Source organism: Macrobrachium rosenbergii, chromosome 48 (genome assembly GCF_040412425.1).
Source record: "Macrobrachium rosenbergii isolate ZJJX-2024 chromosome 48, ASM4041242v1, whole genome shotgun sequence".
NCBI classification, from domain to species: domain Eukaryota; kingdom Metazoa; phylum Arthropoda; class Malacostraca; order Decapoda; family Palaemonidae; genus Macrobrachium; species Macrobrachium rosenbergii.
The window spans coordinates 853,746-871,608 of NC_089788.1; the positions used below are offsets into that span (position 1 = coordinate 853,746).

Below are 17,863 nucleotides of genomic sequence, written 5' to 3' on the forward strand. Positions count from 1 at the left end.
ACAAAATGGAAACACAAAACAACCAGCTGAGAGAGAGAGAGAGAGAGAGAGAGAGAGAGAGAGAGAGAGAGAGAGAGAGAGAGAGAGAGAGAGAGAGAGAGAAAGAGAGAGAGAGAGAAATAATCATCACAGATTTAGAGACAAAATAGAAACACTAAAAGAAAGTGGAATAATACAACCAGCTCTCTCTCTCTCTCTCTCTCTCGTATAAGATTGGTTAAGTCGCTCTCAGGGAGGAAACTTCCATTGTGGAAATATCTCTGCAGATAATGGCACGCTGCTTCTAATGGCCTTATCCGAACTACTTGTTCCAATGGCTGGAAGTTTCTTTTGGGGCTGGGATAGAAAAGGTTCCTTCTTCTTTTCTCGGGAGAGTGTCTGTGTGTGTGAGAGAGAGAGAGAGAGAGAGAGAGAGAGAGAGAGAGAGAGAGAGAGAGAGTGAGCGGTGCGACCTCCTCTTCACATTATGGTGTATGAGACCCTGGATTACTGTGGAGGAGAAGTGATTTTTTATTTATAATTTTTTAGTTTTGTTTTTGTTCTTGTAAGAGATAATATATATATATATATATATGATTATTATCACTTTTGTACGTGATTCATTTATCACACATTACCACAGGTGAAAAATAAGGGGCGGGTGTAGGTCCTGACGGTTTCGACTTTATTTCCAGCCATTGACGAAGGACTGATACAGAGTGTGAGAAGTCACAAATATATATACTACAAGAACAGTACTAACGAACATACACAACCGTTAGAGGCTCCATATACCCACTCTGGCCGGTGTCGAGGTAGGAGTGGCCTTAAAAACTCATTTGGCTAAAAATCACAATAGACTCTCAGGGACATTGCTGATAAACAGACCATATACCCCACCTCAGATCCACACCTGACAGGTGTCATGGAGGCGGAGTTTGGAAACTCATTAACACTTACCCTCGTACTGTGTTTACAATAATGATAATCCTATTTTTCATATATCTCTACTGCCTACCTTAAAGTTTAAACAATTTACAAATTTCTTTTGATATTAAAGGATCAAGTTTATACATCCCATTGACTGATATTCATATTATGGTTGTAACTTTCTTTTATGAAGCTAGATTCAATGATGTTCCTTTCCAGTGCATTATTAGAATATACAATCCTTTTGCCCTTCCCAGTTGATAGCATGATTGTTCTCACTAACATGTACAAATATACCACTGTTCCCTTGTGCATATCTCACACATTTCTTATGTTGTTCAATTCTTTTTTCCAGTGCTTTCCAAAGTTTGGCCAATATAAAAGTTGTCACAAGACTTACACGGAATTTTATATACACACCCTTTAATATTGTCTGGGGAGTTCTTGATAAGTACATTTTTCATTGTTGTATTGTTCTTAAATGCGACATTAACACCAAAATTCTTAAGTAGATGAGGATATCTTTCATACTATTATTATAAGGCAGAACAAGCAAATTTTTTTATGTTGTAAGGTTCTTTCTGGTTTTGATACAAAGTCTTTTTGCCGACTTCATATGCACTGTTTAATACACTATCAGGATATTTCAATTTTGCCTGCATTCCTAATCTTATCTATTTCATCATCAATATATTCACTACATACCCGTAATGCTCTTAAAAACATAGATGAAAACACTGACTTTTAACCTTATTGCTTTGTCCAGAATAGAAATGCACATAGGAAGAAATGTTAGTGGGTTTCTATACACACTAACATTTCTTCCTATGTGCATTTCTATTCTGACAAAGCAATAAGGTTAAAAGTCAGTGTTTTCATCTATGTTTTTAAGAGCATTAGGGTATGTAGCCCTGAATATATTGATGATGAAATAGATAAGATTAGGAATGCAGGCAAAAATTGAAATATCCTGATAGTGTATTAAAAGTGCATATGAAGTGGCAAAAAGACTTTGTATCAAACCAGAAAGAACCTTACAACACAAAAAATTTGCTTGTTCTGCCTTATAATAATAGTATGAAAGATATCCTCATCTACTTAAGAATTTTGGTGTTAATGTCGCATTTAAGAACAATACAACAATGAAAATGTACTTATCAAGAACTCCCAGACAATATTAAAGGGTGTGTATATAAAATTCGTGTAAGTCTTGTGACAACTTTTATATTGGCCAAACTGGGAAAGCACTGAAAAAGAATTGAACAACATAAGAAATGTGAGATATGCACAAGGGAACAGTGGTATATTTGTACATGTTAGTGAGAACAATCATGCTATCAACTGGAAGGGGCAAAAGGATTGTATATTCTAATAATGCACTGGAAAGGAAACATCATTGAATCTAGCTTCATAAAAGAAAGTTACAACCATAATATGAATATCAGTCATGGGATGTATAAACTTGATCCTTAATATCAAAAAGAAATTTGGAAATTGTTTAAACTTAAGGTAGTAGAGATATATGAAAATAGGATTATCATATTTGTAAACACAGTACGAGGGTAAGGTTAATGAGTTTCCAAACCCGCCCCCATGACACCTGTCAGGGTGGATCTGAGGTGGGGTATATGGTCTGTTTATCAGCAATGTCCCCTGAGAGTCTATTGTGATTTTAGCCAAATGAGTTTTAAGGCCACCCTACCTCGACACCGGCCAGAGTGGGTATATGGAGCCTCTAACGGTTGTGTATGTTCGTTAGTACTGTTCTTGTAGTATATATATTTGTGACTTCTCACACTCTGTATCAGTCCTTCGTCAATGGCTTGGAAATAAAGTCGAAACCGGTCAGGACCTACACCCTGTTTCTTATTTTTCACCTGTGGGTAATGTGTGATATATATATATATATATATATATATATATATATATATATATATATATATATATATATATATATATATATATAAGGGTATATTAAGCCTGGTTAAAATGATATAGGAAGTCAGGATGATGGAATGAAAATAATAAGTTGCGGGATGAAATGAGAGGTTCTATAAAAGAGAGAGAGAGAGAGAGAGAAGAGAGAGAGAGAGAGAGAGAGAGAGAGAGAGAAAATGACAAGAAAAAAAGAAATATATATATATATATATATATATATAAAATATATACTGTATATATATATTATTTGTATATATATATATATATATATATATATATATATATATATATATATATATATATATATATATATATATGTATTATATATATATAAAAACAATCATTCCCAAGGCAAAAAAAAACATACCCTGAACGTCAGTTCGCAAATAATAAAAATGATAATAATACACCCACCTCCTCGCAAATCTCACGAAACATTTTATTAAATCGTACATTTCTCCTCCAAACCAGGAGACGAGCAAGTGGAGGAGGAGCTCCGGAGTTCTGGAGCAGTGGCTGGAGCCCTTCTGGCCAGTGTCATCGTCGTAGTGGCTCTTCTGGTGATCCTGGCCCTCATCGCCAGATGCATCTGGACGAGAAGAAGATTGGGAGGACTCGGGGATTCCAGCCGAAGGAAAGGCCGTGGATACGCCCCGCCGGACAAGCCTGGAAATATATCAGGTAAGAGAGAGAGAGAGAGAGTGAGTTAATGGGTGATTTGGGGCTATCTGTGATGTTGGTAGGCCTCTGTGGGTATTGAGGTTTAGGGGAGGGAGTTCTGTGGTGTTGGTTAGCCTGTTTGGGTAACGAGATGCCTCAAGGTTTGTTTTTGGGGCTCTGTTTGATTTTCATTTCTCTCTCTCTCTCTCTCTCTCTCTCTCTCTCTCTCTCTCTCTCTCTCTCTCTCTCTCTCTAAAAGAACGTTGGATAAGTCACATCTTTTTTTTTTATCTCTCTCTCTCTCTCTCTCTCTCTCTCTCTCTCTCTCTCTCTCTCTCTCTCTCTCTCTCTCTCTCATGATTTCTTTATTCAGATTTCAAGAGATATTGTAGGGAGCATCTTAATCATCTTCCCCTCCAACACTCTCTCTCTCTCTCTCTCTCAGTGGATAAATACAAAACGAGAGCCATTTCCATTCCATCCCATTCCATACCAGACAAGGGAATGGCCTCTCCGTAGCTGGTTCTGTCTGGCTAATGCATTTAGAGTTACCTCCTCTTCCTCCGGCCTCGTCGAGGTATTCCCAGGCCAGACTGGATTAGCGCGGGGATAACAAGGTCTGGTTTGATTAGATATTGATGATTAGGAAAGGTAATGATAATCCCCGTCTCCTGCTAATCAAGGCGCATCATTAATGATGGAGGAAGTCGAAGTTAATCATATTTTGGGGGGGACTAATTACATGTTGACGTTTGAGTGTGTAAACATTTGATTTTCTCAAAGGGGGGCTGATGCTTCTGATCAGGGGAAAATACGTAAATGTCTGCAGTTTGTATGTGTGTGTGTATATTACCTTATATCTCTGTGGTATTTTTTTACACTATATATATATATATATATATATATATATATATATATATATATATATATATATATATATATATATATATATATATATATATAATAGCCTGTGTGTGTTTGCGCACCAATTAAATATTTGAGAATGTCAGGTCACATAGAAATATGCCCAGCGTCAAACGGGCGATCATTTTAGCATATGCTGCCTCGTGAAATATGCTGGGTGATATTAGGGGTATTTTTCGTGAGAAAAATCTCGATAGAAATTTATGTTGGCCGATTTTTCTTAGGCGACGGATATTGTGCTCGTTATCAAATATGAATTCCATATATAATGTTATTTTCGTAAACGATGGTACTGTAGATAATGATAATAATAATCAATGATAATAATAATAATAATAATAATAATAATAATAATAATAATATATATTTTCATAACCGCTGCTACTGTTGTTAATAATAATAATAATAATAATATATAATATATTTATAACATAACTACTACTGTTGATAATAATAAAATAATAATAATAATAATAATAATAATAATAATAATAATAATAATAATAATAATAATAATAATGATAATAATAATATTATTATATATTATTTTCATAACCACTACTACTGTTATTAATAATAATAATAATAATAATAATAATAATAATAATAATAATAATAATCATAATAAATATTGGCAGTTTAATGTTAAATGAATTATTTTTTTTCTGATTTGGCCTTTTTCCCGTTTTATAAATACCCGTACGAGGGTAGTGGCATCAGTACACCTCACGCGATGCACCGTAGGCATTCCTTAGGGCCCAAGCTGCAACCCCTTTCATTCCTTTTACTGTACCGCCGTCCATATTCTCTTTCTCCCATCTAACTTTCCCCGAACCCTCTCCTAACAGTCGTTTCGACATTACTCTCAGCGCTTGGCCTGAATTTTAGATTCCAGTTCTAATTCTGTTTTAATAATGGTCGTTTTGTTCATTCATAACTGCTCAGTGTTAATGTTGAAATTAGAACAAGTTGGCTTGTATGGAGCCAGGAACCACAGGCTGATATATCAGTTTTAGCATTATATGACGGAATGAAACCCACCCATTGGCCGAAATGAAAAATTCATAAGCCATTGAGAACAAAATTGAAATAAAAAAAGAAAATATACACTCCGTCGCAGCCAGTGACTGAAAAGTTAAGAGACTGCCCTCGTATGAGGAAAAGAAAAAATTAAGTAAAAAAAAACTAGATTAAAAATGTTTCTCATTTACAAAAGATTCAGAAGGCGAAAAGGGAAAGGACCATTAACCGAATTTCTGCCTTCTTTTTGATTTAAGTTTTCTGTAAAAGAAAACTATTGTGCCGGCTTTTTCTGTCCGCCCTCAGATCTTAAAAACTACTGAGGCTAGAGGGCTGCAAATTGATATGTCGATCATCCACCCTCCAAGCATCAAGTATAACAAATTTCAGCCTTCTAGCCTCAGTAGTATTTATTTTATTTATGGTTAAGATTAGCCATAATCGTGCTTCTGGCAACGATGTAGGCCAGGCCACACTCGGGCCGTGGTTAAAGTTTCATGGGCCGCGGCTCTTACACCCTCATACCGAGACCACAGAAAGATAGATCAATTTTCGGTGGCCTTGATTAAACGCTGTACGGAAAACTCGACTGTACTGAAGAAACTTCGTCGCATTTTTTTGGGGGGAGGGGGCTTGGTAGTGGGGGCGGTACCCACCACCAGCTAGCTAGCTGTCAGTCTATCACAGCAGGGGAAAGCTTTAGCCGTCAGTGGCGTCGGCTGCGGGCTGCGTCCACCATCAAATTGCCTCCGCGTCCATCATCAATGTTCCCGAGTGTCTACGCCACCCATTAAGATAATACTTGTGTGTGTGTGTATTGCGGTCAATTTTTTGTCTTCGCTGCGAGCGGTATTCGAGGGAAGTGGAAGCTGTGGTATCAGAGAGAAGTATTTCTTTGATAATCTTCGAGTAGAGCCGAGAGAAAGTGGCGTTTGTTCTTTTGTCTTGTTTAGTCTCAGTAAATGAGGGCGTGTTTATTTACTCGATTAGCTGGTCTTGTTTTCTTGATTTCCTCCTTGTAATTATGTTTAGTTTTTAATCTTTTGTGGTGTTATTTCATTCAGTTATGAAGTGCATATATATATATATATATATATATATATATATATATATATATATATATATATATATATATATATTATATATATATAGAACTCCATAACTGAATATATATATATATATATATATATATATATATATATATATATATATATATATATATATAATATATATATACACATACATGCACGTATACATATGTCTATGTATGTGTATGTATTACCCCAGCGCTCTTGTTGCGTGACAGTAAACAGTGATAGATATAGTACTAATTCTAAGCGATTGTATGGAAAGGAACGCCCATTAGGCCATGATAAGAATTAATGTAAATTGCAATTTGGGACAATAGTAATTTTAACATTCTAAAGAATTTTTTTTTTTAATTTGCCAGTCCAAGGAAAAAAAGTTGCAACGTTAAATAACGTAATTGAAAACACTGAAGCAGTGATATTTTAAGATTCTAAAGAATTTATTAAATATTAAATTTTTTATTCATAATTTGGTAGTCCAAGGAAAAAAAAGTTGAATGACATAATTGAAATTTATCCAAAAAATAAGTAAAAAATGCGCCGAATTAAGTGTTCTGTACAGCGTATAATCAAGGCCACCGAAAACAGATCTATCTTTCGGTGGCTTTGGTATAATGCTGTATGAGCCGCGGCCCATAAAACTTTAACCACGGCCCGGTGGTGGCCTGTCCTATAACGTTGCCAGACGCACGATTATGGCTAACCTTAACCTTAAATAAAATAAAAACCACTGAGGCTAGAGGTCTGCAATTTGGTATGTGTGATGACTGGAGGGTGGGTGATCAACATACCAATTTGCAGCCCTCTATCCTCAGTAGTTTTTAAGATCTGAGGGCGGACAGAAAAAAGTGCGGACGTACAGACAAAACCGACACAGTAGTTTCCTTTTACAGAAACCTAATAAAAAATAAATAACATAAGTGAAAATACCGTTATACTAAAAAGCAACAAAAACTTAAATAAAAACTCCCTGTCATAATATACTTCCTCGGAGCTCTCTAAAAATCTAAAATAAGAACGAACCTGGACCCCTGATATGCACAGAGCGGATTCGTTAACTTTCCTCCGGTGGGGAACCGAGACAAGATCTATGTGGGACAGAGGGAGGTGAGTCGATGATAAAACAGCTTCATCAAAGGTTAGGAAGAAACAAAGGGTCATTGAAAGACGGAGTTTAGTGAATGCCAAGATTCTTTGACGCCCCAGATTGAAGTTTTAAGTTATCGCGTCATCTGGGACGACTCCTTTTCTCTCTCTCTCTCTCTCTCTCTCTCTCTCTCTCTCTCTCTCTCTTTCTTCTCGAGGACAATTGACTGTCGAAAAGGGAGATAGAGAAACCAAATGACACTAGACGGTCACTTTTTATTTTAATTTCATGAGGAGTTTTTATGACATTTTCTATATAATGTATAGAAAAGAGAGAGTGAAGTCTATATAATGTATAGAAAAGGGAGAGTAAGTCTATATAATGTATAGAAAAGGGAGAGTAAAGGTATATAATGTATAGAAAAGGGAGAATAAAGTCTGTATAATGATAGAAAAGTGAGTAAAGTTATAAATTATAATGTATATAGAGAGAGTAAAGTTATATAATGTATAGAAAAGAGAGTAAAGTTTATATAATGTATAGAAAAGAGAGAGTAAAGTCTATATAGTGTATAAAAAAGTGAAAGTAAAGAGAAAGAGGATCTAGAATATATCAGGTGAATTCCTAGTAAGGTCAATACTTCTAAAATCCCTCTCCCTCGCAGGGAGATAGTGCCGTCAGTGCGCCTCACTCGGTGCACTGTAGGCATTACTTAAGGTTCTTTGTAGCGTCCCTTCCTTAGGCCCCTAGCTGCAACTCCTTTCATTCCTCTTTACTGAACCTCCGTTCATATTCTCTTCCTTCCATCTTAGTTTCCTCAACCCTCTCCTAACAGTTGTTTCATAGGGCAACTATGAGGTTTTCCTCCTATTACACCTTTCAAACCTTTTTACTCTCAATTTCCCTTTGAGCGCTGAGTGACCTCCACATTTGACTGGGTAGCTCAAAAACAAAAGCAGTGGGACTTGGAGATAGTTGGAGAAAAATCTCTTTTTAGAGAATGGCACACAATTGCTTGCAAGCCAGTCCACTGGGCACTCTCGGTGTACCCTAGTTGGCACTGTATGGAAGTCTGGAAAAACTTGGAGAGAGAGAGAGAGAGAGAGAGAGAGAGAGAGAGAGAGAGCAGACGTACATTCCACATAAATGTGGACGAAATGGAATCACCTTGCGGTACGCCCTGAAAGTTCTCGGATAGAGAACTTCAGAATGTGGGCTATAGGCGAATAAGGACCCGTTACTAGAATAGAAGTTAGTAGATTTGGGATAGATTAATATTATATAAATATATCAATATATATATATATATATATATATATATATACTGTATATATATATATATATATATGTATATATATATATATATGTATATATTTATGTATGTTTTGTAAGTGAATGTATGTTTGTTCATGTCTGTGTTCATGTGTAAACAATATGTAATACAATATATATGATGCAGAGGTATATGTGCGCATGTGCTTGCGAATGCCCAGAAATTTCCATATGTCTATACCAACTCCCAGTGGTTTCCTTTATGCATTTTATGCATTGGGGCACGAAATGCAGCCTCAAATTCTTATGCATGATATGTATATGTATTTTTTTACAAGCCGATAATAAAACGAACAAAGATACTGCTTTACCTCGCTGGAGGCATATGGGAGAGAGAGAAAGATATATATATACATCGTCCCCGAGACGTAAAACGGCCGCATTGTTGGCAAACTTTGTAGCAGGAATTCGCTCGTCGGCTCAATAACTTGAACCAACCCGGCCATCAAAACTGTCTCGTATATATCGAGGCGCGTTCAGTAGGGTGTGGGAGGGAAGAGAGAGAGAGAGAGAGAGGTGGGGAGAGGGAGGAGCTCTCTCTCTGTTCTCTCTCTCTCTCTCTCTCTCTTTGTCATAAACCATTTTCTAGTCGAAGGCCGCGTTCACTCGATTCAAGAATATCGCTCTAAATGTTAAATGTGTCGATGCAAATGGGATTCCGCACACGGGAAAGGAGACTCGCTTAGAACTGTTTCATTTCTGCTTTATGTTATCGACAGATATGTCGCTCTCTCTCTCTCTCTCTCTCTCTCTCTCTCTCTCTCTCTCTCTCTCTCTCTCTCTCTCGCTACTGCTTCCGCTGCCTGCACCTGCCCAGATTGTAAAGCGTGAGTCATTGCGAAGCGGGGTAGTAATGCCCGTCGGTGCACCTCATGCGGTGCACTGTAGGCATTACTTATGGTTCTTTGCATCGTGCCTTCCTTAAACCCTTAGCTGCAGCAACCCCTTTCCTTCCTTTTACTGTACCTCCGTTCTTATTCTCTTTCTTCCATCTTACTTTCCTCAACCCCCTCCTAACAATTGATTCATTGTGCAACTGCTTTGAGGTTTTCCTCCTGTTACGCCTTTCAGACCATTTACTGTCAATTTCCGTTTCAGCGATGATTGACCTCATAGATCCCAGCGCTTGGTCCTTGGCCTGAATATTATTCTTAAATTCCATTCCATACAGAAGAAATATTGTGTAGCAGTTTTAACATATTAAAAGGCTTCAGTTTACGTTAGAAGACCTTTGTTAATTGGTATGGAAATTGGAATACAGAATTTAGGCCAAAGGCCAAGTGCTGGGACCTATATGAGGTCATTCAGCGCTGAAAGGGAAATTGAGAGAAAAGGAGGTTTGAAAGGTGCAACAGGATGAAAACCTTTTGCATTTGCACTGAGAAACAATTGTTAGGGGATGGTTGAGGAAAGTAAGATGAAACAAAGTGAATATGAACGGAGGTACAGTGGAAGGAATGATGGGGCCTAAGGACGGGACATAGCTAAAACTTTCAAGTAATGCCTACGGTGCACCGCGTGAGGTGCACTGACAGCACTACCGATCCACGGAGTATAGCAATGCCAAGAGAAAGAGGAGGTCTGCTCACTTCCCCCCCAAAATCCCCCCAATGTGGGCGGAGCCTTGTCCACCTCATTATTGCGTCAGCAGGAGCCAGGTACCTCTAAGATACGTCATCGCCTACGTAGTTAACCCAAGGCGGGAGGCGACTCCGCCCAATTGGGTAGACCTTGTCTCTCTTGGCCCTGGGGTATAGCATCTGAGGAGGATTCGACCTCGCCGTGATTACAACACCCCAGCCATTGACCCCCGCGAGAGAGAGAGAGAGAGAGAGTCGAGTCTCCGATTCCAAATCAATTTATGAATGATTGCGACGCCGTTATTGATTCCCTATCGGCTTCCTCTCTGATTCCTGGAAGGGAAAACGATGCCAATCTATTCTCTGGCGTCGCGATCCGGGAGATTTTGCGTGACCTAATTGAGTGGGAAGTTGTCCTTGATCTAGAGATAAATGTGCTGGAAAGAATTTTATGTATTTATGGTCGTTTGATGGGGGAGAATTGGTAGCGCTCGTGTTCTTAGTGAGATTACGCGCTTTTGTACGAGGGCGCGCGCGCGTACTATATGTATACACATATATAATATATATATATATATATATATATATATATATATATATATATATATACATATATATATATACATATATATATAAATTATATATATATATTCCATTAACAAACAATTCGTGTTGTTATATTTGTTATACGACAGTTTATCATTAATATTAAAAACCGTCCCGAACTACGGATGGAGGCCCATTGATTCACTTCTTAAAATAGAATTATCTGCAAATACTTTAAATAAGGAGAAAAAAGTCTGAATTACCAGCAAGCACTTTAAATATCATCTTCAGTGGTTAATTTCACCAATACCCTGATTCCGTATTAGTATTCCGTATTATTCTACAGTCCATTGGTTACATGTGGAGAAGTGTGCACTGATCTTGTGATACATCGCTCAGTCAGTGGCCACAACATAACATATCGAATGGAGAACTGTTTTAGTTTTTTTTTTGAATGAAAAATTATGACAGGTATCAGAAGGATAAACAGGTATCGTTCTGGATTTAGACGAGGAAGATCTGGTGTGGGTCACGTTTTCATTATTCAACAGTTCGAACAATTTGTCAGTAAAGTGAAGGGGCTGGAATGCTGTATGTGGCTTATATAGGTCTAGATAGAAGAAGCCGGGGATAGGCTTCATAAACTTTCTATGTGGTGGATACTGTGTATGCGTATGTTGTTGAAGAAACCACATAAGAGGCTTACATTAAAATCGAAGCGTTTGGTAGCTCCAGCGGTTTCTTTGCATCGCTACCCTAAAGCATTTCTCCTTTTACTTTAATCATTTAATTAAATTTTTATCTTTTTATTGATTAATTTGTTAATTTATTTCGTTTTTTTATAATATCTCATTTTTTTATGCTTTTACTATTTACCTTCTGTTACTTCTTTCAAGTGAACACCATATTATTTGGAAGCTTGAATTTGAAGTCAGTGGCCCCTGTGGTTGGCTTGTTCCATATGAATAAGGTTCATCTTCTGGATAATAATAATAATAATAATAATAATAATAATAATAATAATAATAATAATAATAATAATATGGATAGGAGACTGGTACAGGTGGGAATGAGCGAAGTGTTTGTTATGAACTGAGAGAAAGATCAGAAAATGAAGTTGCAAAGTTGTTGAATGAAAAACCCAACCTTTCAAGGTAATATAAATGTGTAGTGATAGTGGAGAAATGCTGCAGAAGCTAGTGAAACTAAGTGGCTAGTATTTGCAAGGTAATATAAATGGATGGTCATTGTGCAGAGATGCTGCACAGTCGAGTGAAACAGCGTGAAATTGTTTGTAAGAGAGAGTTTAAAGTGAATGTGAATAAGATTAGGTTTCTGAGGCTGAATACAAACCAGGAAAATGGACCAACGAATGTTAATATAGATATTTTGTAAAAATATAAATGATGATAGGATGCAAGAAAAAAGTGAGTCTATAGAGATTAGGCAAATGTAAGGCAGCAGGGTGTATGCAAGAAGTTTGGAAGAGATGAGGCGTGTCTGTGGAAGTTATTAGGTATTTTGTGAATGGAGCGTTGAGCTCATTCTCCTATAGGGAAGTGAAATGTTGATTGTGAGTGAGAAGATGGCATCAGTGTGCTTTGAGGTGGTTTGAACATGTGGAGAGGATGGATAGTAATGATAGGTTGCTGAAAAGAGAGTTGAATGAATCTTTTAGAAGTGAGGAAGTAAAGACGACCTATAAATAGCTGGGGTGGAATATTCTTGGATAATGCTACAAAATATATATGAGAGTCTTCTATTATGTACTTGAAGAAGATAATATTACAGATTATAATAATACATGCTAAAAAATATATGAGTTCTATTATAATGAAGCAGATATTACAGATTATAATGATAGATGCTACAAAATATGAGACTTTATTATAATGGCAGATAATATTACAGATTACAATGAGAGTGCTACAAAATGTACGATTCTTTTGTCATTTACATGAAGCAGATCATATTATTGAAAGGGAATAATGAAGGAGATAATATTACAGATTACAATGAGAGTGCTACAAAATGTGTGAGTCCTTTATCATTATATGAAGCAGACAATATTATTAGAAAGAGAACCTACACATCTCCACAAGTTGATTCAGAGAAAGATTTGATATAACAAGTGTCACCCATTCTGTCTCCTCTAGAACGACGAGTGTTCGTCCGCCTGGACGCCACGTCACAGGAGCTAGTGACGACAGTCCTCCAGGAACCGAACAGCGGTCCCGTTTTATAGAGTCAGGTATTGCTTCTCGGTGTAAATCGATTCCGTGAAAACTAAAGGTATTGTTTCTCAGCAACTCTCTCACTCTCTGTGCCACGTTTTAAAGCTCACTAGTGCCGTATTTTTTCCTCCACAATACTTTAATCTTTTTTATTATTTATTTCTCACGCTCACAATCTTAAAAAAAAGAAAGAATTAATTTATAATAGCACCATGGCTGGGAATGTGATCATTATCACCACTTTTGCACCATCACGCACTTAAGTAGGAGGTTATTTCAAAAGAAATGGCGAGAGGCAACAACTTCACTGCTTTATTTGGCACTTATCAGATTGCAAGCATAATGTACTGAGCACTCATATATATATATATATATATAATATATATATATATATATATATATATATATATATATATATATACATATATATATATATATATATATATATATATATATATATTATATATGTGTATGTATATGTATACATATATATTTATATACATACATATAATATATAACTTGTGTGTATACGTTGGCATTCCATGCACATATGTTTCTATACTGACTGATTGATGGCGTGTACAAAGCTCATCCATAAAGGAAACTATAATACAATACTTATAACCCCAATGCATGTATGCTGTGTCCTGTGTTTCATTGTGTTCTTGGTGTATGAGAGAGAGAGAGAGAGAGAGAGAGAGAGAGAGAGAGAGAGAGAGAGAGAGAGAGAGAGAGAGAGAGAGAGAGAGAGAGCTAAGCAGGGGTTATGGAGAGAGAGAAAGAGAAATGCTTCTGTGCTAACACATAGTGACGACTTTCTCCTGGAGAAGAAAGTATATATATATATATATATATATATATATATATATATATATATATATATATATATATATATATATATATATATATATAGAGAGAGAGAGAGAGAGAGAGAGAGAGAGAGAGAGAGAGAGAGAGAGAGAGAGAGTTCTGTGGCAGTAAAGTGGCTTTTTCTCCTGAGAAGAAAGTATCTTAGAGAGAGAGAGAGTGAAAGAGAGAGAGAGAGAGAGTATTCTTATGGAGGTGACGCGAAAATTATATAATAAGCACTTCTTGTATTTTAAAACTCTGTAAGAAACTTATCTGAAAGTTGCAACCCCGTTCGTTCCTTTTACTGTACCTCCTTTCATATTTTCTTTCTTACCTCTTACTTTCCTCAACCCTCTCCTAACAGTTGATTCATATTGCAACTGCTTTGAGGTTTTCCTCCTGTTACACCTTTCAAACCTTCTACTGACAGTTTCCGTTTCAGCGCTGAATGACCTCATAGTTCCCAGCCCTTGGCCTAAATTCTATATTCAGTTTAATTCAGTCAGAAATTGGATACTTAAATAAAAAAAGTTGCTGGAATAAATAGGCAAATTTGGCGATGGCAATTCATTAGCAAGGAATGAACATAATGTCTGCAACACAGTTGCAATACTCCCATTTATTTGCAGCCGAATTTACAGTTCAGCGCCCGCAATGTGTCGGCAACTTACGATAATTCAGGAAATGATATGCAAATGTAGGATATAACGTGCTCTTTCCAGTGTATGCCTTGGTAATAATTTATAATATTGGTTTACATTTACTTTTGAAAACCACGTCTGCCGGATGAATTTTTTATTAGTATTTTTTTTTTGTGGCAACTTTTTTTTTATAAATGTTCGTGATACCGAAGGCTTTCAATTTTGAAAACCACCTCAAACGGAAGAATGTTTTTTTTAATAATTTTTTTTGGAAGCGTTTTATAAATGTGCGTGATACCGAAGACTCAATTCCAAGCGAAAATGATACGGTTGGAGGAATGACAAGTGGCCGCGAATTTTTCTCAACTTATTATTCGTTTTAAACACAGTTAGCGCACTTGAATGCGTTCGGCAATTGCTTTCTTGGGGTATTGAAGGCGATGAATCACATTAAGGTTTGAATAACTGGTTCACGCGTCGATTTAAGGGTGAAATTGAAAAAAAGAAGAAAAAAATAAACCTTTCTTGGAAGCGGTATTGAAACATTGATGAATCAGGGATGTGTGAACCAAGAACCTTTAAATTTATATTCTAATTTTAAATCATTAGCTGACAAAGGATATTGTTATAAGGGTTTGTACGAAAAATGAATTGTGTAATCGGCAAGTTTGCAATGATGTAATTTAACACATTTATATATATATATATATATATATATATATATATATATATATATATATATATATATATACAATGATGTAATTTAACACATTTATATATATATATATATATATATATATATATATATATATATATATATATATATATATATATATATATATGTGTGTGTGTGTGTGTGTATGAATGTGCATATATAATGTATATGAATACACACACACACACACACACACATATATATATATATATATATATATATATATATATATATATATATATATATATATATATATATATATATATATATATATAATATACTGTATTTATTATATATACTGTATATATATCAATACATAATAAGTATGTGTATGTATACGAGTAAAGGTACAAGCCTACATTTAGTACCCAACGAGACGTATAATACACATAAGCTACAACACATTTCCATCAGCAAAACTTTGTAAACATACCACCAAGATTCCCTTGGAACAAGCATGGGTACACATACATATATATATATATTTACAAACCGCCAAACTACTTTATCCTACAACAACAACACCAACACCATCACAAAAAGGTGGGGGAAGGGGGGGGGGCGGCGCCCCTGCCCGGGGCTTCCATTAGAGTGACTAATTATTCATCAGACACGGCGCTGTTATCGCCGAACTTGGCCGAGGCGTTTGAGGACCAAAACCATAAATAACTTACAAAGTATCAGTTGACCCGGCCATAACTCGCAGTTAAGTATCGCGGCAGCGACCAACTTTCCACATTTCCCTCGGAACGTTCGTTGGATCTCGGGCGGTGGATGTGAATATTTATATATATATATATATATATCCGCTCGTTGTGTTGTGCGTTGCTGCGTCGATATTGATTTATGTAGGACGTGGTATGGTGTGTGTGTGTGTGTGTGTGTGTATATATATATATATTATATATATATATTATAAATGGAAGCTACTGGTCACCTTTTACCTGATACTTATGTAACTGTAATAGCCTCAACATGTGCTTGTCACTACGAAGCCTTGGATCCAGGTGCAAGATATATGAAGCAATTATATATATATATATATATATATATATATATATATATATATATATATATATATATATATATATATATATAAATTTATATATGATATATATATATATTTATATATATATATATATATATATATATATATATATATATATATATATATATATATATATATATAATCATTTAAAAGGCTTCACAATGGTACGGAAATTTGACAAGAGGAAATATATAGTCCTCAGAAACTCATACTAAACTTTTTTTTCATTTTATCTTTAAGCTAAACATTAACTTTTCTGTAACTCAGTCTTACAATTATTTAAACTACTAATGTTTTCATTTCAGAGAAAAAGTTATGGTATTATTATTAAAGAGTCCACTCCTACAGCACTGAAACGTTCATTTCCTTACCGAAATATAATAATAAAATATTATAACCAAAAAGTTTTTTTTATAAAGTTTATGGGAGGAAGAGGCTTCAGAGATTCACTCCCAAAACTGAACCTCCATTCAAGTCTCTTTAATGGGTGAAATGTCTAGTTTGAATAATCATTGGCTCATGAATTTCATTTAATATTTTCCTCTCTCTCTCTCTCTCTCTCTCTCTCTCTCTCTCTCTCTCTCTCTCTCTCTCTCTCTCTCTCTCTCTCTCTCTCTCTCTCTCGTCTCTTCCAGATGACGAGGACGTACAGTTTGAAGTTCCAACGATAAGTTTAGAAGCTCACCGGGACCCAATTACAGTAAGTTCACTTTTGAATTCATTACAGGAAGTTCAGTTTGATTTCATTACTGGATTTTCAGTATGATTTATTACAGCAATTTTCAGTATGAATTTATTACAGCAAGTTCAGTTTGATTTCATTCATGCAAGTTCAGTTTGAATTCATTCAAAGAGGTTCAGTTAGAGTTCATTCAAAGAGGTTCAGTTTGAGTTCATTCAGAGAGGTTCAGTTTGAATTCATTACAGTAAGTTCTGTTTAAATTAATTCAAAGAGGTTCAGTTTGAATTCATTACAGCAAATTTATTTTGATTTCATTGCAGTAAGTTCATGTTTGAATTCTTCAGCAAGTTCAGTTTAAATTCATTAAAAGAGTTCAGTTTGAATTCATTACAGCAATAAATTCAGTTTGAATTCATTACAGCAACTAAAGTTTGATTTCATTGCAATAAGTTTATTTTGAATTCATTACAGTTCAGTTTGAAGTTTAAGTTCTGTTTGCTTTCATTACAGCAAGTTCATTTTGAATTAATTACAGGGAAGTCGGTTTGAATTCATTACAGCAAGTTCAGTTGTGATGTAATTCATTACAAGAAGTTCAATTTTAATTCAT

The 17,863-nt window shown here is 35.5% G+C and overlaps 1 protein-coding gene across 1 annotated transcript in view; it reads left to right on the forward strand.

Annotated features, from left to right (window-relative positions):
- Positions 1 to 17,863, forward strand: part of LOC136831164 (nephrin-like) — a 337,951-nt gene that overhangs the window by 314,888 nt on the left and 5,200 nt on the right. The window contains exons 14-15 of the mRNA XM_067091120.1: positions 3,319 to 3,528; positions 17,207 to 17,271. Coding sequence (XP_066947221.1) covers positions 3,319 to 3,528; positions 17,207 to 17,271 — 275 coding nt within the window. The remainder of the gene's footprint in view (positions 1 to 3,318; positions 3,529 to 17,206; positions 17,272 to 17,863) is intronic.